The sequence below is a fragment of the Armigeres subalbatus genome, chromosome 2, assembly GCF_024139115.2.
Source record: "Armigeres subalbatus isolate Guangzhou_Male chromosome 2, GZ_Asu_2, whole genome shotgun sequence".
NCBI lineage: Eukaryota > Metazoa > Arthropoda > Insecta > Diptera > Culicidae > Armigeres > Armigeres subalbatus.
The window spans coordinates 157,706,826-157,734,730 of NC_085140.1; the positions used below are offsets into that span (position 1 = coordinate 157,706,826).

General features: G+C 39.4%; 2 protein-coding genes across 4 annotated transcripts in view; one reads left to right on the plus strand and one right to left on the minus strand.

Moving 5' to 3' along the window:
• The window catches only part of LOC134211072 (cell adhesion molecule Dscam2), a 531,807-nt gene that overhangs the window by 289,800 nt on the left and 214,102 nt on the right, over positions 1-27,905 (plus strand). For all 3 annotated transcript variants that reach the window (XM_062687653.1, XM_062687651.1, XM_062687654.1), the window contains exon 2: positions 25,583-25,909. In XM_062687653.1, the coding sequence (XP_062543637.1) occupies positions 25,583-25,909 (327 nt within the window). The remainder of the gene's footprint in view (positions 1-25,582; positions 25,910-27,905) is intronic.
• On the minus strand, positions 8,037-9,123 carry LOC134215365 (lipase member I-like). Its single transcript, XM_062694574.1, has 2 exons — positions 8,909-9,123; positions 8,037-8,850 (listed from the first exon to the last, which is right to left on the minus strand). Exons 1-2 carry the CDS (start codon positions 9,121-9,123, stop codon positions 8,037-8,039), a joined length of 1,029 nt encoding a protein of 342 aa, XP_062550558.1.

The window sequence follows — 27,905 nt, forward strand, 5'->3', positions numbered from 1 at the left end:
ATTTACACTTTCTGATCTAGTCTGGTGGTGAGCAATTGCTCTGCGAGAGGAATTGGCTTTAACGGTGTGGAGTATACCTGCGTATTATAACAGAAAACTGAACTCGCGTGAGCCATGATTTTGTCATTATATCAGAACAACTCGTGTTATTATCATCGACAAAAAATCCAACATTAGATAAAAAAATCGATTAGGAGCTTTCCGTTTTGAAATATTTTCTAAATTGGTCTCGAAAATTGAGATAATAATGTTTGGGCTGATATCACCGATTATTCTTCCAAATTATGTGGGAGATTCGGAGATTAAGGCTACATTTTCCAATTTTTGAAGACGGTTGTGAGATTTAACCATAAAAAAAAAACTCGTTTTAATCGTATGAGACTGCGTAGCCGTTTATTAATGATCTATGGCTACATTTTCAATATTTAGATGGAGTCCGCCTCCTTAATATGCTTTTACAAATGTACGTTTGTCAAAGCACAAAAAGCTTAAATATGTTTTTCCTGGGAATGCTTTATAGATTACGTACGGTTTCGACTCTTTTTGCTTTATACCACATTACGTGTCCATTGCGTTATACACTGATATCAAAACCGGCCAAAATACTACTGTGCTATGATGCTTTCGGATAATGGACAGTAACATCCGCAACAAGAATTCTTTAATGCACACATCAACTGTTATTGTATCGATCGCTGCAAATGGATTTAGGAGCATTCCACACTTACAAATTGCTTAGAAATTGCTTTTTATAGAATTTTCCTACATAAACTTGCTTATCAACATTATCAATACTTTATTAGTACGGATCGTATTGAACTGGTCGCGTGGTCTTACAATCAAATAATCATCACCTTGCAAAACGATCTTCCACGTAAAAGTTTATCGTTTAACTGATGGGCCCATGTTTTGACATATGCGGTATGTTGTTCACTTCTTTTTTTCTTCTGATATCGTTACTCATTAACACTAAGTTCTTCAAGCAGTACATATATATGGTAAAACTTTGATATTGACAAATCAATGAGGTTTACGGTCTACGAACCATAATCAACATAATATTGATAAAATCTTTCCTCCAAAAATGAAAAAAGAGAATTGTTTTTTCGTACGGTTAACATTTTCAATAACCCGTTACTCATACAGTCCCTGCGGGCAGCAGGGACTATGTCCCAGGGGCTTGACGATCCCTCCCCAGGCCATCTACGAGTTGTGGAGCCTACCTCAGATATGGTGGGGTTTGACAGTGGGCTCTGTTAAACTTCTATAAAAAGCTGCACGTATCCGCAAGAAGGCTCCGCCAAAACGACCGTGTGCCGCTCAAAGCGCACAAGCCCAAGTCCTGGTGTTAGGTGGGACGCTAAACAGACCTGACACGATGGCCCTCCGACGGTAAATTTTTCTCCAACATTACGAACGTACGCACTTACCACAGTGCAAATATTGAAGTCGCTGCACTAGGCACGGTGCCCCCAGATCAGAGAAACACCTGGTATGACGGCGAATGTTGACGAGCAGTTAGTTGAAGAGAAGAATGCAGCATGGGCGAGATTGCTGCAACACCGCACGAGGGCGAACGAGGCACGATATAAACGGGCGCGGAACAGACAAAACTCGATTTTCCGGAGGAAAAAGCGCCAGCAGGAAGATCAAGACCGTGAAGAGATGGAGCAACTGTACCGCGTTAATAACGCACGAAAGTTCTATGAGAAGTTAAACCGTTCATGTAAGGGCCACGTGCCATAGCCCGATATGTGTAAGGACATAAACGGGAACCTTCTTACGAACGAGCGTGAGGTTATCCAAAGGTGGCGGCAGCACTACGAAGAACACCTGAATGTCGATGTGACAGACAACGGTGGCGGTATGTTAATGAACCCAGGAGCACGCACGCAGGACATACGACTTCCGTCTCCGAATCACCAAGAGATCCAAGAGGAGACCAACTACCAGGAGAGCTGTTTAAACATGGTGGTAAGGCACTGGCTAGAGCGCTGCACTGGGTGATTACCAAGGTTTGGGAGGATGAGGTTCTGCCGCAGGAGTGGATGGAAGGTGTCGTGTGTCCCATCTACAAAAAGGCGATAAGCTGGATTGTAGCTACTACCGCGCAATCACATTGCTGAACGCCGCGTACAAGGTAATTTTATGCCGTCGACGAGCACAAATTTCAAGAGAGTTCGTGGGGTAATACCAGGTGGGATTTATGGGTGAACGCTCTACCACAGACCAGGTGTTCGCCGTACGTCAGGTATTACTGAAATGCCGCGAATACTACGTGCCCACACATCATCTTTTTATCGACTTCAAAGCCGCAGCTATGGCAGCTAATGCACGAAAACGAAGCTAATGCTTCGAAACGCGCAGAGAGTTACGGCAAGGTTATGGTCTTTCGTGTCTGCTATTCAACATCGCTTTGGAAGGGGTAATACGAAGGGCAGGTATCGAAACGAGTCCGTCCGTTCAGTTATTTGGTTTCGCCGACGACATTGATATTATGGCACGTAACTTTGAGAGCATGGAGGAAGCCTACATCAGACTGAAAAGCGAAGCTAATTGGATTGGACTAGTCATTAACACGTCGAAGACGAAGTATATGACAAGAAGAGGTTCAAGAGAGGACAACGTAAGCCACCCACCACGAGTTTGTATTGGTGGTTACGAAATTGAGGTGGTTGAAGAATGTGTGTACTTGAGCTCACTGGTGACCTCCGATAACGATGCCAGCAGAGAAATTAGGAGACGCATCATGGCAGGAAATCGTACGTACTTTGGACTCCTCAAAACGCTCCGATCGAATAGAGTTCGCCGCCGTACCAAACTGACTATCTTCTTCTTCTTATTGGAATTACATCCCCACATTGGGACAGAGCCGCCTCGCAGCTTAGTGTTCATTAAGCACTTCCACAATAGACTGGCCCAGGAAACAAAAAGTTGTCTAATTCCACGGGGCACCCCCCAGGATTGTGTCTTTGGGTGAGAAAATCAATCTCTGAAAATTTCAGCTCAATCGCTTGTTGCATAAGCTGGCGCATTTGATTTGAAGTTTGTATGGGGATTTCAGCCAAAATGTATAGGAAAATACACCTCCGTCACTCATTCGATCTGGAAATTGGTTCTGATTGCTCGATTGACCTCAGAATTGCAAAAACGGCAGTTGGTATGCTACAGAACAATTTCACAGAACATTGTATGATGATTAAATGAATTTTTATATAGGTTTCGGCTGATGCGATTCGATCAAAAAACCCAAAAATTCACAAATCAGCTCCTAATAAATCAGCCGAAAATTATATGAAAGTTCATTTAATCATCATGCAATGTTCTGTGAAATTGTTCTGTAGCATACCAACTGCCGTTTTTGCAATTCTGAGGTCAATCGAGCAATCAGAACCAATTTCCAGATCGAATGAGTGACGGAGGTGTATTTTCCTATACATTCTGGCTGAAATCCCCATACAAACTTCAAATCAAATGCGCCAGCTTATGCATCAAGCGATTGAGCTGAAATTTTCAGAGATTGATTTTCTCACCCAAAGACACAATTTTGGGGGGTGCCCCTTGGAATTCGACAACATTTTTTTCTCCCCATAGTAATCTGGGCCAGTCTATTCCACAGTTATTAACTGCGAGGTTTCTAAGCCAGGCTACCATTTTTGCATTCGTATATCATGAGGCTAACACGATGATACTTTTATGCCCAGGTAAGTCCAGACAATTTTCAATCCGAAAATTGCCAAGACCGGCACCGGGAATCGAACCCAGCCACCCTCAGCATGATCTTGCTTTGTAGCCGCGCGTTTTACCGCACGGCTAAGGAGGGCCCCACTGACTATCTACAAAACGCTTATTAGACCGGTAGTTCTCTATGGACACGAGACCTGGACGATGCTCGTGGAGGGCCAACGTGCACTGGGAGTTTTCGAAAGGAAAGTGCTGCGTACCATTTATGGTGGGATGCAGATGGCGGACGGTACGTGAAGGAGGCGAATGAACAACGAGTTGCATCAGCTGTTGGGAGCACTATCCATCGTTCACACAGCGAAAATCGGAAGACTGCGGTGGGCCGGGAACGTATCCAGAAAGTCGAACTGTAATCTGGTGAAAATGGTTCTCGACAACGATCCGACGGGACCAAGAAGGCGAGGTGCACAGCAGGCAAGGTGGATCGATCAGGTGGAGGACGATTTGTGGACCCTCCGCAGACTGCGTGGTTGTCGAGTCCGAGACCGTGTTGTCGAGTCGAAAATGCCAATATGCAGCCCATAAGCTTTTTCGCTGTTTTCACCAATATGAAGATTACTAAACTATTTAAACGTGTAGACGCCAAATTTATAAAACTAGCTACATTTCACAATGATCTCCTGTTCAAAACAACAAGGTTTTTGTGACCTTCTGGCGCATTCAAAATATGTTTTAAAAATGGACCTGGGCTAACCGCCCAAATGGTGGTGCAAAATGACTCAAATTTCATGAGAAGTTATGGTGAACGCATGGTAATTTGTTTATCTTAGCGAACTTAACGAAAATCTTACGGGTTTGGTCATAGAATCGCAAATCGTTAAATTCAAGTGAAAATGAAGTGATTTTGTCCAATATTTTTATTGCTGCTCAATAAAGAATAACTAATATTTCAATGTAATTTATTCATAAATGTCCTACAAAACATTTCATGAGTGATTTTGTGAGTGAAACAGTTTTTCCCAGTTCGTGGGTGCGTTCTGCCCTGTTTTCCCGTACCGCCTGCGGCTTTAGTAATAATGCTGTTTATTGGTTTTCATTCTAATTTTCGAGGCGAGCCAGCCTCGGGCTGAAAGTCTCGCTAATAAAGACAAAAAAAACTAATTTTATTTGCTAATGGTGTATGACATGCATTCATCTATTGGCAACTAGTTTATACTGGCACAGCATGGCTGGCCTAAAAAAATTGTATATAAATAAAAAAATGTTCTTAAGACATAGTTTTGATTTTCTGTTTATAAGTGGATGGATATAGATACTTAACATCAGGGTTTGAATCTAAAGGAGAGTGAGCTCACTTATCATGTCTGTATACACTCTCGATAGGTAGCATATCGTGAGAGACGTTTTTCAGTAGCTGTTACGATAATGAACTGATTCGAAGGACTACAACCCATGATAAATTTCTTTTAATAAGCCCCAATTGCGGGGGCACCGGTTCTGATTATGCATTTCAACTTGTTTTACACAGCTGCGCGAAAAAAAAGTTTCCCAACATAAATGGACGAGAACAACGCGTTTTATCAAACCATCTCGGTGGGGGCCGTTTATCCGAATCAATTTGTTTCCAACTTATATAGGGTAAGACGGTATAATATGCCCCCCCTAAGGCAACTCCTTGATAACTTTTTACTTTTCAACGCAATTTATGCAAACTTTGTGTTATTTGGTAGTCCAGGAAGTCGCAAATGCATTGCCCATGAGTAGTCATACAAAAATATTACAGATAACACGTAATGAATCTTTTTTGAAAAGTCGTGAAAAAATGAATTTCAAGAAGTGCCTGGGCAATACGCCCCACCTTAACCAAAGACGTTTCATAGCCCTTCATTAGTATTTTATCAATCCCATAATAAAAAGGTTACAAATCCTTATGCGCTTGACATTAAAAATCCAACATAGGTCCATTTAAGCAGGTGTGAATTACATTTCAATATTTTCCATACAATTTGGAAGCAACTACTGCAGGCTCGCTGCGCTTGTGTTCAGTTGGTAAGGGCATATCGTCCTGCCTACACTGGGGCGTTTTGGCCAGTGAAACATGTTTTCGAAAATCGTTACATTTTTGAAGATGGAAGCAATTTCATATCATATTAACCACTGAGAAAAGTTATTTTGTTGCCCAACTGAGTGTTCCAGTGCAAGTTTTGCGGACAGTATGTTAGAGTCGCTCCAGAATGTTGAGCAAACAAATATGAAAAGTTACATCAAAACTGTAATTTTTTGTATTTCGCTATTATTCTTATTGTGTAATACAAAAAATATTTCCAAATTCACATAGTATGATGGGTTTACAAATATTTATGGGTACCAACTGATTTTGACCCTTAATTAGTTATAGTTTTCTAGAAATCAAACGGGGGCGTTTTGGCCAGGTGGGGCGCATTATACCGTCTTACCCTACAAGTGCGATAGTTTTGTTTTCATGGCTTGTTATGATTCGAAGATATTTTTGCCCCTCTTTTATCGTTGTTCGTTATCTATTGAGAGCGATTTCTGCAAACCCTGCTTAATATATTTGTTACATTTGGCTTCAATGCCGTCAGTGTGGTTTTTGAAAGTTTATTTTCGATCTAGCAGAAGTCCTGAATGTGTAGCTTCGCTAGACCAATTAATTTGAACCTCATTCATAGTGACAATATGACCGCTAGAAGGTTTCAAATAAGAAGTTCTCGGCTTATGTGGGAAATTATAAGCTAAGTCTAGAAGCATTCGGGGAAATTTTCCATTTTTGCAAGTAAGAGCAAAACGTATCAAGACTTTTCTGCAATTACTACAAATGAGAGTCAACTGTCCCAAATATCTCATCTTTGAATAGTACCATCATCCTATTCAAAAAACTTTTTTCCGATTCCGCATATTTTGCTGCCAGTATCAATATGTCGACTGTCCGAGGAGTGATCAAACCATCCTAACGAACCGGCCAACAAAACCACAAACTACCATTCGACCCCCACATGCTTCTGCAGCCGACCGTAAAAAGCAAGCCGGAGAAAGAACATCCCATAATTACCGAGAAAACTTTCCCCACATCACAAACTTCTTAAAAACTCATTACACAACAGCAAAGCGCGTGATCCGTGAAGGCACAACCGCACACAACACACGATGAGTATGGGAGGGTGCGACCAAACCCAAACTAAACCAGACCAAAGCAAAAGTGGAAGCGAACGGTCTCCCGTGTGGAAACTGCCCGACTCGATGACGTTGATTCCAAGCCTGTGTTGTTTACCGTGAACATTTAGCACGAAATTAATCCTTCAACATTGCTGGAGTCTTCCATGGCAAGTGAAATCCTTTCAACGGGATAATGTAGAGTGGAAACTGAGAAATAGAGAAATAAAAATTACGATACCAAGGTCTTTGCGAGAAACTGATATCTGGAAAGGATTCTCGGTAGCACTGAGATGTTTTCCTTTGGTTGGATTGAATACCCGTTCAGCCCTGTGACGATGGTAATGAGCGTGTACGCACGTTTGATGTTATGTAGGTTCAAAAGTGTGTTGCTGATGTTGAAAAAGTATGTAAAGTAAAAGTATGTAAAAGTATGTAAAGTATATTTTGATCCATAAACTTGTATGTACTTAATTATATTTAATCTTTTTAGTTCATGTTTTCGATAATCCAAAATTTTATATTTTACTATCAGGATCATGACTTGTTGTTATTGAGATTATTTCATGTTCGAACTTATAAATTGCCGAGTCTTTTTTATTCAAATTAATGTTTGCCTTTCACGTATACCGAAAAGCTAAATGTTCGCTCCAACAACCTTTTAAAAAGGCCCATAGACCCATAATGGCACATACCAATCCATTCAGCTCGACGAATTGAGATAATGTCGGTGTATATATGTCAGTGCGCAAAAAATAGCTCACTTTTTTGACACGTATCCTTGATGAATCGCGTTGGGATTCAATTTCAAAACTACAATGCGCTTTCCGGAGCACTCAACTCCAAAAGCAAACGACAGACAACAGCAAACAGCAGTTTTTTACTTTTGCTCACTTGCAGCATACACAAAAAAAAATGGATTTCAGATGTGCTAATCGCCTACATTTGAGCGAAGAAAATCCGAATCGAGGGCTAGGATGGCCATTGTGGCAGTCCTATTTGGACTCTGTCGTGATTGTTCTTAACCGATTTTTTCATTGGCACATTTGTTATTGGCACTATTACCACTAGTTAGATTAATCAGGGTTTTTAAAAGAAATATTGTATAATTTGAATTTATTTCAATCTGTTCCCTAAAAATGTACATTATATGATTCCACTCATCACTTCGATTAAATTTTTCACGTATACGGTGAAAACGCCGTAGTTTTCACATAGAAATTGCCCCCAATGCGGCTCGAATAGACTCCCATTTTAGTGGAAGCACTAAACAGGCACAACGCCGCATAATACGAGAAATAATCAATGCAAGCTTTACCCGTGAAAACATTGCTCGGATTGAGCGCCATCCGGAATAACGTAATCGAATGTGAATGACTGCAGCTGACCAGTTCCGGGCTCTCCGAGTTAGAGAACAAAGGTAAGGCGCAGTTCGGCTGAGGTACCCAACCTCCGGAGGGGTAGAAATTTTCATGTCCATCTCCCGCACACACACCGGTGAAGCACTTGGACGTGACAATTGTTTGTACATATTTGGCATCTGAGCTGTCCAACCGCTTCGCCGTTCCCACGTCGAAAGGCATCGTGAAGAGCGGTCCCGCTGGGTCCAAACCGTAGATTGCGCTCACTTGACCGCCCAAGTTACGCCCAATGTGTCCACTAATTTGTGCGCCCAGACTGTGACCCACCAGCGTTACTTTACTTAGCGGGATTCCCTGCTTGTTGAGGTACGTAATGAAGTCTGCTAGGTATTGACCAACGATGAAGGTATTCTTCACCGCAATCATGTAACCAATGATAGCCAAGTTTCCCCAATCTACGATGCAGATGTTTGTGTCGAAATATTTCAAGTAATCATCCTTGATTTCCTTCATCCATACGCGGTTCCCGTTGTCCAACCAACCATGTGTGACGAAGACAATCGGTTTCGATGTATCAATCTTTGCTTTCAGATTATCATCATTGATAAAGGTTCTCGATAGGGCGGCATTGTTTCTAAAACACCGAAAATGTTAAATATTTCTTCCAAAATTGTGTTTTTCGTACGACTTACCGATTACCACACATTAATTTAACATTTACTTCGACGGGATCTGTGTTGTTGCCATTGATCCAGAATTCCGTTGTGTTGATCACAATTCCGAAGATGGAATCCATGGCAAATGCCATGTTATAATCCGTGTTCGTGCTGAAAAGATCGAAAAGACCTCCATGCACTCCTACGAAACTCGAACAAATGACAAACAAGAGGGGAATAGTAAAGTACATTTTCCAACAGATTTAGGATAAAGGAGCCTACGCGAAGCCGCAATTTATCCTCAACTGACCCTGGACGGTATCAACAATTTAGTATTATTGAGGAACACGGTAGACTCAAAACAAACATTTTTTTTTTGGGAAATATGTGTGAGCAAGTGCAAAATTTGCACAAGTAAATTTTGCAACGAATTCGGGTCATTGATATTGTTATATATTATTGGCCATTGATCGTTCATTATCCAAGCCATTTGTGAAATAATTTGAATATCTGAATAGGATCTATTGTTCGGGTCCATGCACGTGCCCAGGTGCTTCAGTAGATCTACATATTTTGTAATTGTGGATAAATATTCGTCATGAATGCTATTTCTGGAAGATAAAATAGACGCAGAATCATAGTTGATTGCAAAATCGATTTTAGCAAGCAGATGGCCGGTTTAAGCGATTCACTCCAGATTTTTCTGACACATCTGCTTGACGTTCTGAAGCAAGAGGGATTGATACAATACAAATGGATTGATTAACCTAATAATGAATGAACTGGACATAACTCTCCAGGACTGAATTTTTCTTGTTGCGATCGAAACGTTTGAGAATAACTGCATGAACAAAAATTTACTTGAAAGAAAAACGAGGACCTATAACGAGTAATGACACGAGACAAAGTCAAGTCAAATAACGTAGGGCCATAATTTGAACACAGAAGAAGAAGAGTTAGATGGTTTTGAAAACATTCCCTCAAGCTCTCATACAGATACACTGTACTCGTCTTAGTGAAAAGGTAAGTCGTAGAGGAACTGTTCCGTTTTCCGTCTCACTGCACATATATTCATCTCATCACAAAACAGAGAAATACAGCACCAATCTCGTTGCTTCTTTTTGCTAGCATATGTTCTCACTGCTGAAAAAAATCACAAAAATAAAAAAAAATCAAATTCTGTTTCATTGCTTTGTTTGTGATGGAATGGAAATGGGAGCCATGAGATGAAATGCCGAACCGTTCCCCTATGTCTTTTGAACCGAACAATTTCTCGAATATAAAATATATTTTGTAATAATAAGTACGCGTTTGTTCGTGTTTAGTATTGGTTGCAAAACGATCGCGGGATCGTGAAGGTGGAGGTTCTGAGTAAGTTGATTGGAAAGAGAAAGTTTAGTGCGCGTTTGCTAGTGTTTAATATTGGACGCAGAACCAGTACTATCGTGATTGTCATAAATCTTCTTCTTCTTCTTATTGGCATTACATCCCCACACTGGGACAGAGCCGCCTCACAGCTTAATGTTCATTAAGCACTTCCACAGTTATCAGGGCCGGGGGGGCGTGGCCCCGAGCCCCCACAAATCTTATGTACCAAAACCAACCTTTTTTGTACATTTTGGGGCCCCCACATACCGTTGGCCCCGTCAATGACGGAGTTGCAACAATATATATTAGAGTGGGGCACAGTTGTATGAAAAAACACGAACTTCATCCACTCAAGTGAGATCAACATTTGTCTGAATCTTTTTGGTACTTTAACGCAATGTGCTACTTACTTTACGAAAAACTGAAACCTCTAAAAGTAAAAATACGAAAATATACGTTTTCCCATACAAACTTTAAACGCGATGCGGAAAGCGAGGATGCAACCAATCGAGCGTAAATTTTGCACAGTTTTTTGGGAGCCAGAATGGTTTCGAAAAACTATTCATTTAAACAAAAATACCATGACGCCCCACTCTAATATATATATGTATAAATAATCAGTCGAAGCTAAACTAAGCTAAAGGTCGAAGGTCGAAGAACAAAAGGTCGAAGGTCAAAAGGTCGAAAGGACAAAAGGTCGAAGGGTCAAAAGGTCGAAGGGACAAAAGGTCGCAACAAAAAAAAACTGCGTCAAAAGGTTGAAATCAAGATAGACCATTTTTTTCCTTCTTTATTATTTTGTCTTTCTTTTACCCTCTATTTTCTTTCTTGTTTTTTTCCTTCTTCCTTCTTACTTCATATGCTTCTTTCCTTTCATTCTTCTTCCTTTTTTCTTCTTTCTTACTACTTTCTTCCTTCCATATTCCATCTTCCTTATTTCCTTACTTCGTTCATTTCTTTTTTTCATTTTTTCATTATTCGCTTCTTTCCACATTCTCCCTTTCTTATTTCTTTCTTCTTTTTTCTATCTTTTCTCTGTTTTTATTCATTCTTCCTTTTTTCCTTCTTTCTGTATTCATTTTTCTTTATTCCCTCCTTTCTATCTTATTTCTTCTCTCTTTCTTCCTTCTTCCTCCCTTATTTCTTTCTTTTTCCAGTTTTTCAGGAAACAATTTTTCTTTCTTCTTTCTTCTTTCTTTCTTCACTCTTTTCGCCTCCTTTCTTTCTTCCGTCTCTCTTCCTTCCTTCCTTTTTCCTTCTTTCTTCTTCTTTCCTTCTTTTTTCCTCTTTCTTTCTTTTTTCTTCCTTCTTTCTCCCTTCTTTTTTCCTTATTTCTTCCTTCTTCTTTCCTTCTTCCTTTCTTCTTTCTTCCTTTTTTCTTCCTTTGTACTTCCTTAATTCTCCCTTTTTTGTTTTTTATTTCCTCCATCTTTCTTTCGTCCTTCCCTGTTTTTCCTTATTTTTTCTCTTTTCTTCCATCTTTCTTCTTTCTTTCTTCTCTCTTTCTTCATTCTTTCTCGCTTCTTTCTTTCTTCCTTCTTGTTTCCTTTCTTTCTGCTTGTATTTTTATTTCTTCCTTCTTCTTCCCTTCTTCATTCATTCATTATTTTTTGCTTCTTTCTTCCTTTTTTCTTCTTTCATGCTTCTTTATCCCTTCTTTTTTCCTTCTTCTTTTCATCCTTCTTTTTTCTTCCTTTCTTCTTCCTTTCTTCTTTTTTTCTTTTTTTCCTTTTTTCTTCATTCTTTCTTACTTATTTCTTTCTATTTCCCCTTTCTATTTTCTTTTCTATTTTTCCATTCACTGTTACTTGCTTCTTTCTTTGTTTTGCACCCTTGTGTCTTCCCTCCTTCTTCTTTCTTCCTTCGTCCTTCTTTTTTTCTTCTTCCATCTTCCTTCTTCTTTCTTCCTTTTTGTTCTTTTTTCTTCTTCATTCTTCTTTCCTTTTTCTTACCGTCCTTCTTTCTACCTTTCCACTTCTAATTTTTATCTCTCCTTATATCACATTTCTCACTTGTCACTTTCTACTTCTCATTTCTTCCTTTTTACTTTTCATTTCTCACTACGCATTTCTCACTTACTACTCACTATTCACTTCTCACTACTCACTATTCACTTTTCACTTTCCACTACTCACTTCTCACTTCTCACTTCTCATTTCTCACTTACCAATCCTCACTTCTCACTTTTCACTTCTCATTTACCTATGCTCATTACACTTTTCTTACGTCTCTCTTTTCGCTACTCATTCCTTGTCTTTTTGTCCTTTCGACCTTTTGTCCTTCGACCTTTTGACCTTTGACGTTATGATACACATTCGACCTTTTGACCCTTCGACCTTTTGTCCAATCGACCTTTTGACCCTTCGACCTTTTGTCCTTTCGACCTTTTGTCCTTCGACCTTTTGACCTTCGACCTTTTGACACAGATTCGTTAAGCTCTGAACACTCATAATGCAACTGTGCTGCAATTTTTAACAAACGGCTTAAATTTCTTGACAAGGATATTCTTGAACCCTGGGAAATATGGGCTATCTCGCCCATTGAAGTAATACATTTCATTCAAAATGCTATTCCTGAATGGGAAAAATGCCTGTGAATGCGGTGATCACACCCATAGTGATTTATCAATACAGTATTAAGCTTTGGCTTTGGGACAGTACGTCGAATGATATTTCGTCGAATGACATTTAGTCGAAAGGACATTTGGTCAAAGGGTCTTTTGGTCGAATGGAAATTTAGTCGAAAGAACATTGAGTCGGAAGGACATTTAGTCGAAAGGACATTTATCCGAATGGAAATTTAGTCGAACAGTTGACAGTGAACTTCTGTCGGTAATAGTTAATTTAGTAAAATGAAATTCGTCAATAAATTTTTGGTTCATTTTGAATAGGAATTGATTAGAAGAATTCAGTGGACGTGAGGAAGTTCAATCAGCAGCGAAAGAAACGAATACCTGAGCAAACTAAAGCTTCTAGAGACCCTGGTGTTTGAAAACCTACAAAAAAAGCAAAATATTAAGTACTAATGGTAAACTACCCTCTATTCTATTGTTCGGCACAAGCTCAAAAATCAATGATACCAATAATGTTTTTTTGCCAATGCTTCATCGTAGTCGGCTTTGGACATTTCGTCAAAAGGACGTTAAGTCGAAGGGACATTTTTTGTATGTGTTTCCATTCTATCTCCCACTGTCCGGCAGTGCTTTTATGGAAGAAACATGTCTTCATCCATTTTTAGTCCTGGCGATAGAAGGTGATAGCTCTACTATGCATCCAAATACCCTATAACAAGAAGCTAAAAACCACATCTTGAGGTAATTTGCATGTACCTATGTACCAATATTGTTCATTCGAAAATCCACTTTCGACCAAAAATTATTCGATGTACGATGATTCTTCATGCTAAAATCTAATTTCGACTAAATGCCCATTCGACCAAATGTCTATTCGACGTAGTGTCCTTTCGACGGGATGTCTTTCAACGAAATAGATATAGATTCAGTCACAATAGATCTGAATACTGATTACAGTGGTAATAGAGTCCCAACAAAAAAAAAGCTAAGCTAAAAATTAGATTGTGTAAAAATGCTTGTTAAAAGACAATCCTCACGGAATCCAAAACTGAAAGCGTTTTCAAGGGCACCCCATTCAAAACGAAAGCCACGCACAACTGTCATTTTTATTATTCCACGCATGCTGCGACGCAGCAAAGCTGAAGTAATAAAAATGAGAATTGTGCGTTGCTTTCGTATTGAGTTTTTGTGCCCTTGATAACGCAAGTACATTTAGTTTTGGATTCCGTGAGGAAGTCCCTATGGATTTGTAAAAAAAAAAGCGAACACCATCATGAGGGTTGCTGTCCTGCATTCTTGAATCATGCCCTGACAATCGTACCCTTCCGGCTTTACCTACCTTCTAGATGCTGGGTTCGACATAGAGCTAGGCGAGCTCGTGGTTCATCCTTTGCCGACTTATTGGACACCACCACGATTGCATATCGTCCAAGCTGCTATCCCGGAGATAGTTGGATGTTGTGGGCTTCGTGGTCGTGCGGTTAGAGACGTCAATCGTCTAGACGCACGGGTTATGGAGCGTGGGTTCGATTCCCGCATCGGTAAGGAGAAAACTTTTCGTGATCGAAAATTTTTCCACCGGTCCACTGGGAGTTATGTGTCCTGTCCGTTGTCTAGGTGTTAAGTGTTCAGTCTGTACGACCTGTGGTCGAAGACGGTGTCCTGTCTTTTATCTGCGCTGCTTATTTAGGGTCGATTTTTGCCCATCGACTAAAGTGAACAGAGCCCCGGTTCGATGCAAGGAGGCTTCTTATATACATTCGCTGAGTACAGATCGTTCGCTTTGTGTGAGAAGGCTTGATACAACGTATTGTAGCGAATGTATTACATTTAGATGCGCGATTCACAGTGTGTCATGATGAACAAATCTTGACACATAATTAAAGATGCGCAAAACAATTATTTAATTGACAAAACGTTACAACATAATACATTTGGTGCGAGTGTGGATCTTTTTTAACCGCAGTTTCTTCTGGGGCCCGTAGTATGCCCCACAGATGATGCGCCTTCATATTTCACGACTAACATTGTTATCAGCCGTTAACAAAGATCCAAGTTAGACGAATTCATCGACCACCTTGAAGGTATCCCCGTCTATCGTAACACTGCTTCCCAAGCGGCCCTGTCGCGTTCGCTTCCACCCACAAGCAATGTCTTCGATACATTCACTTTTGTTGCTTCACGTTTCAGGCAGGTGTACAGTTCTCCCACCTTTGCAAATGTACGTCCGACAATGTCCATGTCATCCGCGAAACAAATAAATTGACTGGATTTGTTGAAAATCGTACCGCGGCTGTTAAACCCTGCTCTCCGTATGACACATTCTAGCGCAATGTTGAACAACAGGAACAAAAGTCCATCACATACACACCAAATTTTTTTCGCCGAAAATCAGCAAAATTTTGCTGAATTTTGCCGAGCTGAACGATCAGCAATTATTTCAGCAAATAGAAATTACTGAAAATTTCAGCAAGGTGAACTGACATGTCATTTGACAACTATTTACTGGATAATCAGCAAATTCGAAAAATTTGCTGAAAATTCAGTTGGTTCGACCGTTGCAGGATTTGACAGCATTATGCTGATAAAATTCATCAAAATATTTGAATTTGTTTTTCGATTCAAAACACTAACAAATTGATTTTTATTTTTCATATTTATTTCCAAAAGAAAACATAAAAAAATCAAAATTATTATGATAAACATACACAATACATGCATCAGACCTGTGTGATTGAAATGGCCCGAGCGCTGGACGTCCTCTGCGAGTGGATAGGCTGAAAATATGTATAATTTTCCGAACAATTATTCGATATTAATCTTAAGCAAATATGACTTATAAATTAAAATACTTACCAGTTTCATTTTGGATTGAGGGGAATTCAGTGTTTCATTAAATAACACACATTAAAAACAACAATTAGAACCTCCTGCTCTAACTAAAAATATGCTTCTCTTCTATTCAAGCTAAGGAACTGTCAAGTCGATGGGAAATGCTGAGCGATCAGTAATCTGAAGAAGTATGCTGATTTTCAGTTAGGACAAATCAAATTACTGACTTTCAGTAAGCTTCAAAATTGCTGATTGATTTTCAGCAAAGCATTTTGCTGAAAGGCGATTTAAGATTTTGGTGTGTAGTCTTAGTCTCCGGCGCGATTTGAACGAACTTCACCCAGTTTGGTAAATCTGCTAAGATTCCCAGAGAAGTTGGGTTCGTCCATAATTTTCCATGGCTCTACGCGGCCAAACTGTCGTACTCCGCCTTGAAGTACATCGATTTCGAGATGGTGCGTTGGGACCTTGTATTCACGACATTTTTGAAGGATTTGTCGTACAGTAAATACTTGGTCCGTTGATGCTCCCATCTTTATCTTTATAAAATTCTGTCGATATGGTAGATTTTATTTTGAACCACATGAATAAGTTCGCATTCCTTGCAAAATTATGTTCCTGTTGACTACACCGCGTCGTACCCCGTAACGCTGGGTAGACACCTTTGCGTGGTGTGGTACGGTATACGATGTACCATGATCACATTGTCAGCTACAGGCAAATCCTGACCCAGCGAATACCTTTCGCAATATTCAACTCCGTGGTACTTATGAGGGTGTCGCTGAGTCGGGGGCCTCTTATTAAGTAAGTGCTACATCAACACTTCCTTCCCCTCCCAAGTTGCAGATGGGCGTGGCCAGGAGTAGCAATCCTCATGCTTTTGTGATTGTTATCCTAGATTGAAATCAAGGACCACACCCACCTTGATTTCTAATAGCAATCTGAATAAGGATTTCAAAAGAAAAATATGGGTAACTTGATTAGGGGTATATGGCATGTATTTGAAATTGGTGATCTATCAAAAAAAAAACACCAAACATCAGCAGTTTTAAGTATAACTGGTTGGATCATATATTTTAGCATTAGTATGCCATCATCCGTCATAATACATAATGAAATTATGGACTTCGTGGCGATTCCTATGTGCTACAAACAAATAACACTGAAAATCTAACTTTTTCTTAAGACTAGTATAACTCTGGAGTTCGGACGAGTTCGGATGAGCTCTTGGCAGCAATAGAAGCGTGGAGCAATTATCTTATTATGTTCTGGTTTCATAATTCGAATCTATTTTATTCACAACTAAAACTTAATTTTAAAATTTGATAAAAATATTAGCAAGCCTTAACAAATGAAATTTTCTCGCAACATTAGGACTATCGGAAAGCTGTTTTGCTGTGATGGCGACTGTGGCAGTTGTGGCAACATTTCTGCAAAGCTGGCATCTGAAGTACCATCGATTGGCAATCGTCAGTGGTAGCAGCTCTCAAGCCACAATTTTCTTGCAAATTCAAACTATTGGTTGCTGTTAGTGCTTCAAAAGGCGCATTACTGGCTATCAATCGGTTCTTTTCAGGACCAACATTCCATACAAGGAAAGGTTGAGCCGAGACCAATTTTGTTTCAAATTAATCGGTTGTCGATGTCAGAAAGTTGCCATCCGCAGCAGAATTACGAGCGTGTATCAGAAAGAGAGGCTGCAAAAACTAATTCGCATGGATCACATCAGTAGAAAAGTCAAGAGAAATTTTCTCTCAAGATTCTGATTTGGCTCTGTCGCTGTTTGTGATTGAGATGGCGCTTTATTGAAAATAAATCGATTCTTTACCAGACCATCTTTCATACAAAAGAAAGCTGATCCGAGATGAAATTTCTTCAAAGTACAAAACACAATCGCTTAGTGACGGCAGAAAGGTTAATCGCAGCGATGAACCTTACGGTTGTGTCTTGTACACAACCCTTCTGATTTTTCTCCTTAAATCTCTTCTTCTAAAGCAACATGATCTTTTATGACAACTTTGTGCAACATGATCGAAGCAAAAATAAAGTGCGGCAAGCGGCCTCGACGTATGCACCTGGCCATCGAAAGCCCTTCAGCCATCTTTCTTATCCAGTTTGCCAGATCCGTTTTATTTGCGATGTTGATAGTAGTGGATTGTCCGGTTTTTCCTGGTTTCTTACACATTTCCAAACAAAACATAACCGAGGAACGTAGAACTCTGCTGCGTTGGCAAGCAACACGGACGGAGAGGTCTAGCAACCATTGATTCTTGTGAGAATTATAGACATTTTCTCGAGTTTACACCAATGAACGGTAATGTATGGAGGGTTGGGGGCCCTTCTTAGCCGTGCGGTAAGATGCGCGGCTACAACGCAAGACCATGCTGAGGGTGGCTGGGTTCGATTCCCGGTGCCGGTCTAGGCAATTTCGGATTGGAAATTGTCTTGACTTCCCTGGGCATAAAAGTGTCATCGTGGTAGCCTCATGATATACGAATGCAAAAATGGTAACTTGGCCTAGAAACCTCGCAGTTAATAACTGTGGAAGTGCTTAAGTGAACACTAAGCTGCGAGGCGGCTCTGTCCCAGAGTGGGGATGTAATGCCAATAAGAAGAAGAAGAAGTATGGAGGGTTGGAACCAAAGGAACAAACGGTAGGTAAGACGAAATGTATATAAAATATAGAACTAAAAAAAGATAATATGTTCCGAATATGTTTGATTCTATGAAAAATTAACCTATTTTGGACTCAGAATACTATTTTCAAACTTGCAAAGTTTTGCTTGAGATATGAAACTGTTTCAATCAGGTTTTAATAAGTCAACAACATTATTCACATGTTATAAATCTAGCCTACAGTCTTCGAAAGTTGGCTTCAAATCCAGCACGAGTGTAAAAATACGTGAAAATATCACGAACAAATTTAGAAGACACCTTTTATGTAGTTTAATTTTAGGACTAAATGCTTTTTCATTTAATTAGATTTGTGAGATATATTTCCTATAAGAAAACACACCCCAGCGCCGAACATCTCCCAGTACCGGACACTTCTCAAAACGACACTTGCAGAGGTTCCTTGCACCATCTTATGTAGTACAAAAGAAAGCTGTTATAAAGTCCTTTACCTGGATAGAATATCAAATCCTCATGTTGTAAAATTTATTCAAAATTTGATATTGAACAAAAATGCCAAAAAAAAAGTTTTGAATCAACAATAAAGTCCTTTACCTGGATAGAATATCAAATCCTCATGTTGTAAAATTTATTCAAAATTTGATATTGAACAAAAATGCCAAAAAAAAAGTTTTGAATCAACAATAATAAAACCAATCGAATGCATTCTGATTATGTCGAGATAGTATTAGCCATATGTTAAATAACGAACATGATTTGTTACATACATAATGAAGCTGTGCTGCAACACCATTTTCTGTATACGTATAGCTGTCCACTGGGTCCGGACAGTGAGACTTTTCATGTGATCAAATAGCCATTTTTTACATCTGTTTTGTTCAACTTACTTCAATTCAGATAGAATTTAGCTGAAGAGTCAAATAAGCTCTACTAACACTAACACATTTTATTATCTACAACTTGGAGCATGTGAAAAATATTTCTATACTATACTAAATGATGACCTTACTCATGTAACAGGAACTTGATCATATTTGAACATGATGCAATAGTGTCCGGTACTGGGAGACACTTTTCTGAACCGTGAAATTCTTCGTCGTCGAAAAACATATTGAAACGATCAAATATAATTTGTATGAATCATCAATAATCATATTTTGTGTATATGGTACACAAGTAAACATAATCCGTATAATTAGATAGATTTTCGTTAAATGGCTTATGTACCCGGCAATGGGGAATCTCTCCCTAAACGCAAAATTTAGCTCAGTGGTCCAAAATATAAGCACTGTCAAAAATACAGTCCGTAACCTATATGCTATGTATGTATATACATGCACCATGCGTCTCCATGCTGGTGAGGTGAATTTATTAGGGATCGTGTTTGCATGCCGACTCAATTACTGTTTAAGGATTAAAAAGTATTCCTATTAAATTGGATTCGTTAAAAAATTGCTCTTCAGTAAAATACTACCTGCCGGATGAATTCCAACCTTCTCGAGGTTTTTTTTCTTTTTGCCTTTCTCGTATATTTTTTCTTAAAACCGCCCAAAAGTTGACCGATTTAGCTAAAATATTGTGCAGAGCAGCAGAACAACAAGTAGAACAAAATAAAAGGCAAAAAATCAACATTTTTAATACTATATTTTGAGCCACCCTAATATACATTTACCAAGCAGAATTGTTTTATGTGTGATATTTGCATTCGATAACATTCGCAAAACTAAATTATGTTTTTACCTGAAAATGAGCATTCAGGGAAAAAAAATCTGGAAATTGTATTTCCTTGCCATGCCATTAAATCGAAGTAAATTTCTTTCGACAAGAATCGATCCGCCCTGAGTTCTGTCAACCACAGTGGGTATTATTTCCTCTTACTATGTCCTATGCTGGTGTCCTTTGCGCGCACTTTTCACCCAACCCATTGAGGCCCGACGAGATTTGCTCACGAATAACGTAACGATAATCAATTTCTTTCGTTTTTTTTCTTTTTTCCTACACGAGCAATAATAATGTTCTAATTTACTGATTGACTTCATTACACTACACGTAGTGTGACATAATTTATGGAGAGCCCCAAATGGGTGAAGGTAATGAAGGCACTGGGAAAATAAGTAAAGCTGAAAAGTTTTCCTGGAGGTTTTTTTTCTCTGACGATTGCCGTCAGTATCAGTCTTATTAAGAGTTTCCACTGGTACTTGTGCAGCGCTGCGAACCAACAGGATCATAGTGGAAATACCAACTTGTCTGTGTCAACGGCTTCAGTGACAGTGCCAAGCATCGTAGTACTATCGAAAATTATTGCAGATTTAATACACTGACTGTGGCTGTGGTAGCAGTCGATGAAGTCTGCAGTTGGCATTGTGGTCGGGAGCTTGGAATCTCAAAACCGAAGAAGATAACTTTTACGGTTTCCGATCGCTTGGATTTCTTCTCAAATATTGTTCGCCATTTTACAATAAGGCTCTCCCATATTTTGCATTATTTAAAATCAAGCTGGATATTAAAGGTTGAAATCAGTACAACTACGTTACAGGTGTATTGAAAACCAATATGTGCGTGTACATATGTGTGCGCTTCTCATGAAAAGAAGACAATAACCCGATGAAAATATTCTATTGAAACACGTTGATTTTCTGTTGATTTTTTTTTTCTGACAATATGACACCCACTCGGTTGCCATTTGGCAGAATGTAAATGAAAACGCTGAGAAAAAGTTCAACCAAGCTCCAGACAAACCGGTTTCAACCCGGCCTGCTATTAAAACGCAAGAATGACTGAAACTTTTTTAATTAATATTTTTTATGCCCGTGGAAGTCCAGGTCCACGGTTTGGATTTTTGTTTTTATTGCAGTGAATATTACTCTCTGATTTTTATGCCGTTCATCGCATTTTTCCGCCACTGCAGGATTATATTTTATGATGCTATTTATGGCAAGCTATGCGCGCACCATTTTACTGCTCCTGATGGTGCCTTTATTTATGTACAGGAATATTTATCATGGATGGGAGCGTTATTTTTGGCATAAACGTTTCATTCGATTCGAAGTTGCATAACAACGAATACGATTTATTTAATGCAGGATGACGTGCGAATGATTGTACTTATCATATTTCACCGGATACAATTTCACTGGAATGAAGAAAAAAAACGTGTTGTGTTGTTTGGCATAATGAGCTTTTACTCCGAAAAAGATAGCATAGCTTCTGGCAAAACAGTTTTAATTTAAAAAAAAAAACTCACCGGAAGAAGTAAACAAACATATTGTGCCCGAAAGAACATAACTCATGGAATTCAATGAAATGATCACCACATTATGCAACTCGCTTTTAACAATTGACAAGTATTCAGCGACATATGATAAACGTAAATAGCCAAATCACTATCGTCGTCCACTTCACTACGATTATTTGCCACCATTACCCAACTTCTTGAACAGTTACTTAAGATCCCCAGCCACTGACATTCAGCGGAAAAGCTGTTGCTGTCGTTCCTACTTTGTCCCACTCTATCTATTCGTTCTGCAGTACAGCGCAACTGGCAAGGCAGGAAGTACCTCAAAAGTGTAGTTTTATAGTTTTACGTTTTGTTAAGTGCGATTTGCCGTTCAGCTGTTGTACACGACCATATTCGCAGCCGTTGTTGGCTTCGACTTGACTTTTCCTCGCCTCCCGATGCTCCCACTTCGGAAGCAAATACTTTTCCCACATAGCTATGCATACTTTAGCAAGGAGCGAGTAAATCGTGCGGGAAAGTATGCCACTTTTTCGGGGTAGTCCTCTTTTATGACTTTCAATGTTGTGATAAATGTACTCCGGAGGGGAACCGAACTGTTGCGCTTGGCAGCATTGTTGCACTTCTAAGAGCTTAATGGCGTGAGTTAATGTATCCGGAGGAAAACGAGTAAAGGAAACTAATTTATTTGCGGAAGAAAACGATTTGTGTTATCAGTTATGCGCACATGAAAGGACCAAAGAACTAGGAAGAAAAAACCACTAGAAGACAAGAAAACAAGAAGACAAAAAACAAGAAGACAAGAAAACAAAAAGACAAAAAGACAACAAGACAAGAAGACAATACGACAAGAAGACAAGAATACAAAGAGACAAGAAGACAAGAAAACGACAAGACAAGAAGACAAAAAACAAAAAGACTAGATGACAGGAAGGCAAGAAGACAAGAGGACAAAAAGACAAAAAGAAAAGAAGACAAGAAGACAAGAAAACAAGAAGACAAGCAGACGACAAGACAACAAGACAAAAAAACAAAAAACAAAAAGACTAGATGACAAGAAAACAAGAAGGCAAGAACACAAGAAGACAAAAAGGCAAAAATACAAGAAGACAAGAAGACAAGTAGACAAGAAAACAAGAAGACAAGAATAAAGGAAAACAAAAAGACAAGAAGAAAAGAAGATAAGAAGACAACAAGACAAGAAGTCAAAAAGACAAGAAGACAAGAAGACAAGAAAACAAAAAGATAAGAAGACAAGAAGACAAGCAGACAAGAAGACAAGAATACAAGAAGACAAAAAAAAACAAAAAGACTAGATGACAAGAAGGCAAGAAGACAATAAGACACGAAGGCAAGAAGACAAGAAGATAAGAAAACAAGAAGACAAGAAGACAAGAGGACAAGAAGAAAAGAAGACAGGAAGACAAGAAGACAACAAGACAAGAAAACGACAAGACAACAAGACAAGAAGACAAAAAACAAAAAAGACTAGATGACAGGAAGGCAAGAAGACAAGAAGACAAAAAGACAAGAAGACAAGCAGACGACAAGACAATAAGACAAGAAGACAAAAAGACAAAAAGACAAAAAGACTAGATGACAAGAAAACAAAAAGGCAAGAACACAAGAAGACAAGAAGACAAAAAGACAAGAAGACAAAAAGACAAGAAGACAAAAAGACAAGAAGACAAGAAGACAAGAAGACAAGTAGACAAGAAAACAAGAAGACAAGAATACAAAAAGACAAAATGTGTGGAGCCGGTTACGATGACATCGATCACGTAGTTTGGTATTGCTCGGAAAACGACGCCTCCAGAGAGCAACTATTGGATACCATTGTGGTCCGAGGTAAACAACCCTACAGGGAAGTAAGAGGTGTTTTGGGGGATCGCGATGTGGTTTCTATGCAGGCCATCTATGCCTTTTTTTGCTCGTCTGACATAAAAGTCTAATTCCCCTATTTTTTTCTTTCTCATTTTTGTTTTTTTTTTGTCTTATTGTTCTGTGTAATACGAAGCTATGGCCATCCGGAAAATGCTCCCTGACGAACCACAACTCGAGCCCGACGCTACGCCATACCGTTAAGGCTCTATAAACCGTAATCAATCCGATAATGACGATGATTTTTTCGAATCCGCACTAATACTAATAAAGTTTTGAACTAAATTCAATATTTTGGGGCTATTTACGGACTTACCCTCCATCATAATATATTCACGGCATTTCCATATTAATTTTTCACTTATCAAAACTAGAAATTACTGAGAAATTGCTGGAAAAACGCTGAAAACTGCGTTTTTCCTAGACCGATATTCGTATGTTCATCGAACGCATACTAACGTTCGAACGTTCGGATCAAACATATACACACTCACTTGATATTTCACTTGATCTTTTCCCATTGTTTTCTTGATTTTATCACTCCTAAAACATATTCACTAACTGAGTTTCACATTTTTCTTCAATCTTGACTACCAATTAATTCACTTCACGCCCAAAAACTGTCGAAAACTGCTTTCCAAAAATCGAAGTGAGAGACAAATTTGACGACCGTATTGTGAATGCAATAAAATGCGGAAGACTCAAATTCACTAGCGCAATAAGTGAAATGGTGAGTACAAAATCTACGCGATGCAACTTCATTCAATCCGAACAATACAACGTATACGCCAGCCAACACGCAAACAAAGATGTGCATACACAAGAAAATAATCATCTCTTCACCGTTGCCAGATTTATTTATTGGAAAAAATCATTGCTGTTTGTCGGATTGAACCATAAAACCAAAAATAAATATTTAAACATGTTATGTAAGCTTCTGTTGCATTCCAAGTGGTGTATACATTTTTTTAAACCGATAAATACCCATATATTTGATACACCATGAACATGTCTTACGATATAAAATAACCAATTCGTCAAGTCTGGCAACATTATGCATCAGCTGGCATATTTTTACCACCCCATTTCCACCCACCCCAGTTGTAAACAACATTTATTTATCGCTGCTGCACTTTTCCGTGCCAATTGCATCACTATTACAAACAAGTGATACAGTCATTAATTTTCAAAAGATTGTGATGGAGTCTTGAGCCTTAATGACGTAAAATACCCGGATGAGCAGCTGTAATACCTCAAACCTAAATCCCAACCTAGTCCGTCCTGAAATTACGCAATCTAACCTTAAGTCGCCACGAGTATCTTGGTCTAAACCCTTTCAAGACAAGAAGAAAAGGAGATAAGAAGACAACAAGACAAGAAAACAAGAAGTCAAAAAGACAAGAAGACAAGAAGACAAGAAGACTAGAAGACAAGCAGACAAGAAGAAAAGAAGACAAAAAGACAAGAAGATAAAAAGACAAGAAGACAAGAAGACAAAAAGACAAGAAGACAAAAAGACAAGAAGACAACAAGACAAGAAGACAAGAAGACAACAAGACAAGAATACAAAAACAAAAATACAAGAAGACAAAAAAACAAAAAGACTAGAAGACACGAAGGCAAGAAGACAAGAAGATAAGAAAACAAGAAGACAAGAATACAAGAAGACAAGAAGACAAAAAAACAAAAAGACAAGAGGACAAAAAGAAAAGAAGACAACAAGACAAGAAGACAAAAAGAAAAGAAGAAAAAATTCAAAAATGCTTTGTTGCGTCACAGCAAGCGTAAAATAAAAAGATGACAGCTGCTCAATGCTTCAGTTTTGATAACAGTGCCCTTGAAAACGCAAGGTGGAACGACACTGGATTCCAAAATGTACGTCCTTAAAGAACTAGCAATTTGAAGACGATTCCTAAGCTTTACTCAAAATCGACATTTTGGAATTGTGACCGAAAACGGTTGTCAAAATGATTACTTTTAAGCTTCTTTGACTATGACTAAATTGCAAGAATAATAAATGTTATGTATTATCTCGCTTCTCTTATTTGTACTTGAAATTAGTAAATTTAATTTAGGTATTTAAATCATATCTGAAACTGAATCTGAAACATAACTGAAACTGAAAGAATTTTGTTAATAAGATAAATATAAGATGATAACTAATAGTTTGTTTTTCTTTCCGTTACAGGCCTCACACTAGCGTTCGATTCACATCTGAGGGGTCCCTCTTTCGTCATGGAACCACCACCGCGGCTCGAGTTCTCCAACTCGTCCGGCGGATGGTTGGACTGTTCGGCCTCTGGCAGTCCCCAACCTACCATCGATTGGCTATCGGTGGACGGAACGTCCGTCGGAGACGTCGGGGGAGTCCGACGAGTACTACGGAACGGCACTCTGGTGCTTCTGCCGTTTCCTGCAGCAGCCTTTCGGCAGGACATCCACAACACAATCTATCGATGCGTGGCGTCGAACACCGTGGGGCGCGTAATCTCCCGAGATGTACAAGTTCGAGCAGGTAGGAAAGATAACACACTGCAAACACAGGTTGTGCAAATTAAACTCTGAAAGTCCGAGTCACAGGATGCGTCAAGGGAGTAGCCTGAATCATGATGCCAACCGATCCATGAGAACATCCAAAGCATAATAACAAACTGCAAAAATTTCATTATCCAAACAACAAACACCCACCGTCTGGCAGCAAACTTCACTACTAATGCCGAGAAACGACCAGAGCATAACACCCATTATCATCCCCTATCGTTTTGTCTGTGGCCCCGGCTCACTTGTCGATCCGGTCACGGCAAACCGAACAAAACAGCAGAAAAACTCCCGCTAGTGCTCCGCAAGGAGGGTGGGAAATTGTTCCGCTTGAACACGATCTCAATCACATTATAAACGAAATCTCAAAGTACGTGATTGGAATTAATTCCTGAAATTTCTGTGCCAAACTCTCGTCATCTTTTCCCTCTCCTGCTTCCCCCGCCGCAATCGTAGCCTAGGTCTAGGTCTAACTCAATTCGAACCCACCGCCACCACACCCGCAGGGCATCACGTTGTCGTCTTCGGCATCATTTTCGCCTACATCCAGTAGTCATCGCATCGCTCATGGATGAGTGACTCGCCACTGCTAACTGGCAACTGGCAGTGATGAAGAAACTCCATCAGCTATAACTATAAGAATCCGGTTGAAATAGTAGACTTTCAAGTCGAAATACGATAGGTCGAAAACATTTTAATAATCAATATAAATCAGGAGATATTCTCTCCATTTAGAATACTAATTTGATATCGATGGAATTAAGCGTTACTTAAGGCGAAAGTCGTTTAGTATGATGATTAGCATTCTGTAATAAATGTTATACACCTTGAAAATAAATTCAGAAACGTGATGATCCTTATCGCATAAGAAGCCATTTATGAAGTAACCAGGGAGTTTAGCAGCTACATTGAGGCTATTCGTTTGATCTACCAAACTCTCTGCCACTAATGGACGTTATTTCTTCAACTTATTTCTTACTAAATTAGGTACAATCCACTCGACCTAATGGTTTTCGACCATATAGTGAAAACCCTGCCACACCAAACAACAACGATGATGATGAAGACACGCGAACGGTCGACGACGAGATACTGCGATGATTGGGCATAGACGTTGGATGATGGATGGAGATGAGGAAGTTGAGCAGGAGAGTCACGTCTTGGCTTGGTGAACTCGCGTGCTAAAAGTTCAACTTTTGCTTGAGTTGCTGCTGGAAAGCAGTAAATTTAGTTAGAATTAATACGAAAGTTGCTTCGGAATCAGATTTTGAATCGGAACGAAATCATTTTCCCGCCAGCAGCACTTTTCTATTTCTTTTTTCTCTGCTAGGCAAAGCATTCCCAACTGGGACTTTGTCGCCTCGTAGCATAGTGTTAATTTACCTCCAAGAAAGAAAGCGGACTTCAGCAATTTCCAAGGAGCAAGAATATTTAGTAGCCAAATGATAATTTTAGCCAGGCAGGGAATGAATCCAGAAGGAAATGAAAAAAAAACTCTCACTTATCATGTTGTACACAGTCATGATATGCAGTCCCCAGAAGCAAATGAGCGACAACGAAGAGTCGACGACTGCTTCTGAGATTCTATTTTTTTTCGCACTTGTATCGGACTTTGTGGATTGGAACGATTGTGCAATTGCTGATCGTGTCGGTTCCGGAAGACGATTGGATTGTTAAACCAAAGTAGTCCCTAATGAAGGTAAGGTAAGGATAGCAACATTGAGCCTGCAGATACAGCCGATTGATGCTCCTTCGTCTACAGGGCTTTTTATCATATTTGCAGTTTGGCTTCCTGAGCACGCTGGAACAGCGATCGAAAAGGCGCAAGGCGACGTCAGAGGAATGTGCATAAATGTGTCAATTTATCAACACCGATGCGGAAGGCCGGAGAACCGGGCACCTGGCTGGATGGACGATCATTCTACGTCCAATACGTCAATCCGGAGCTGATAACAGGAACGGTCCATCGCTGG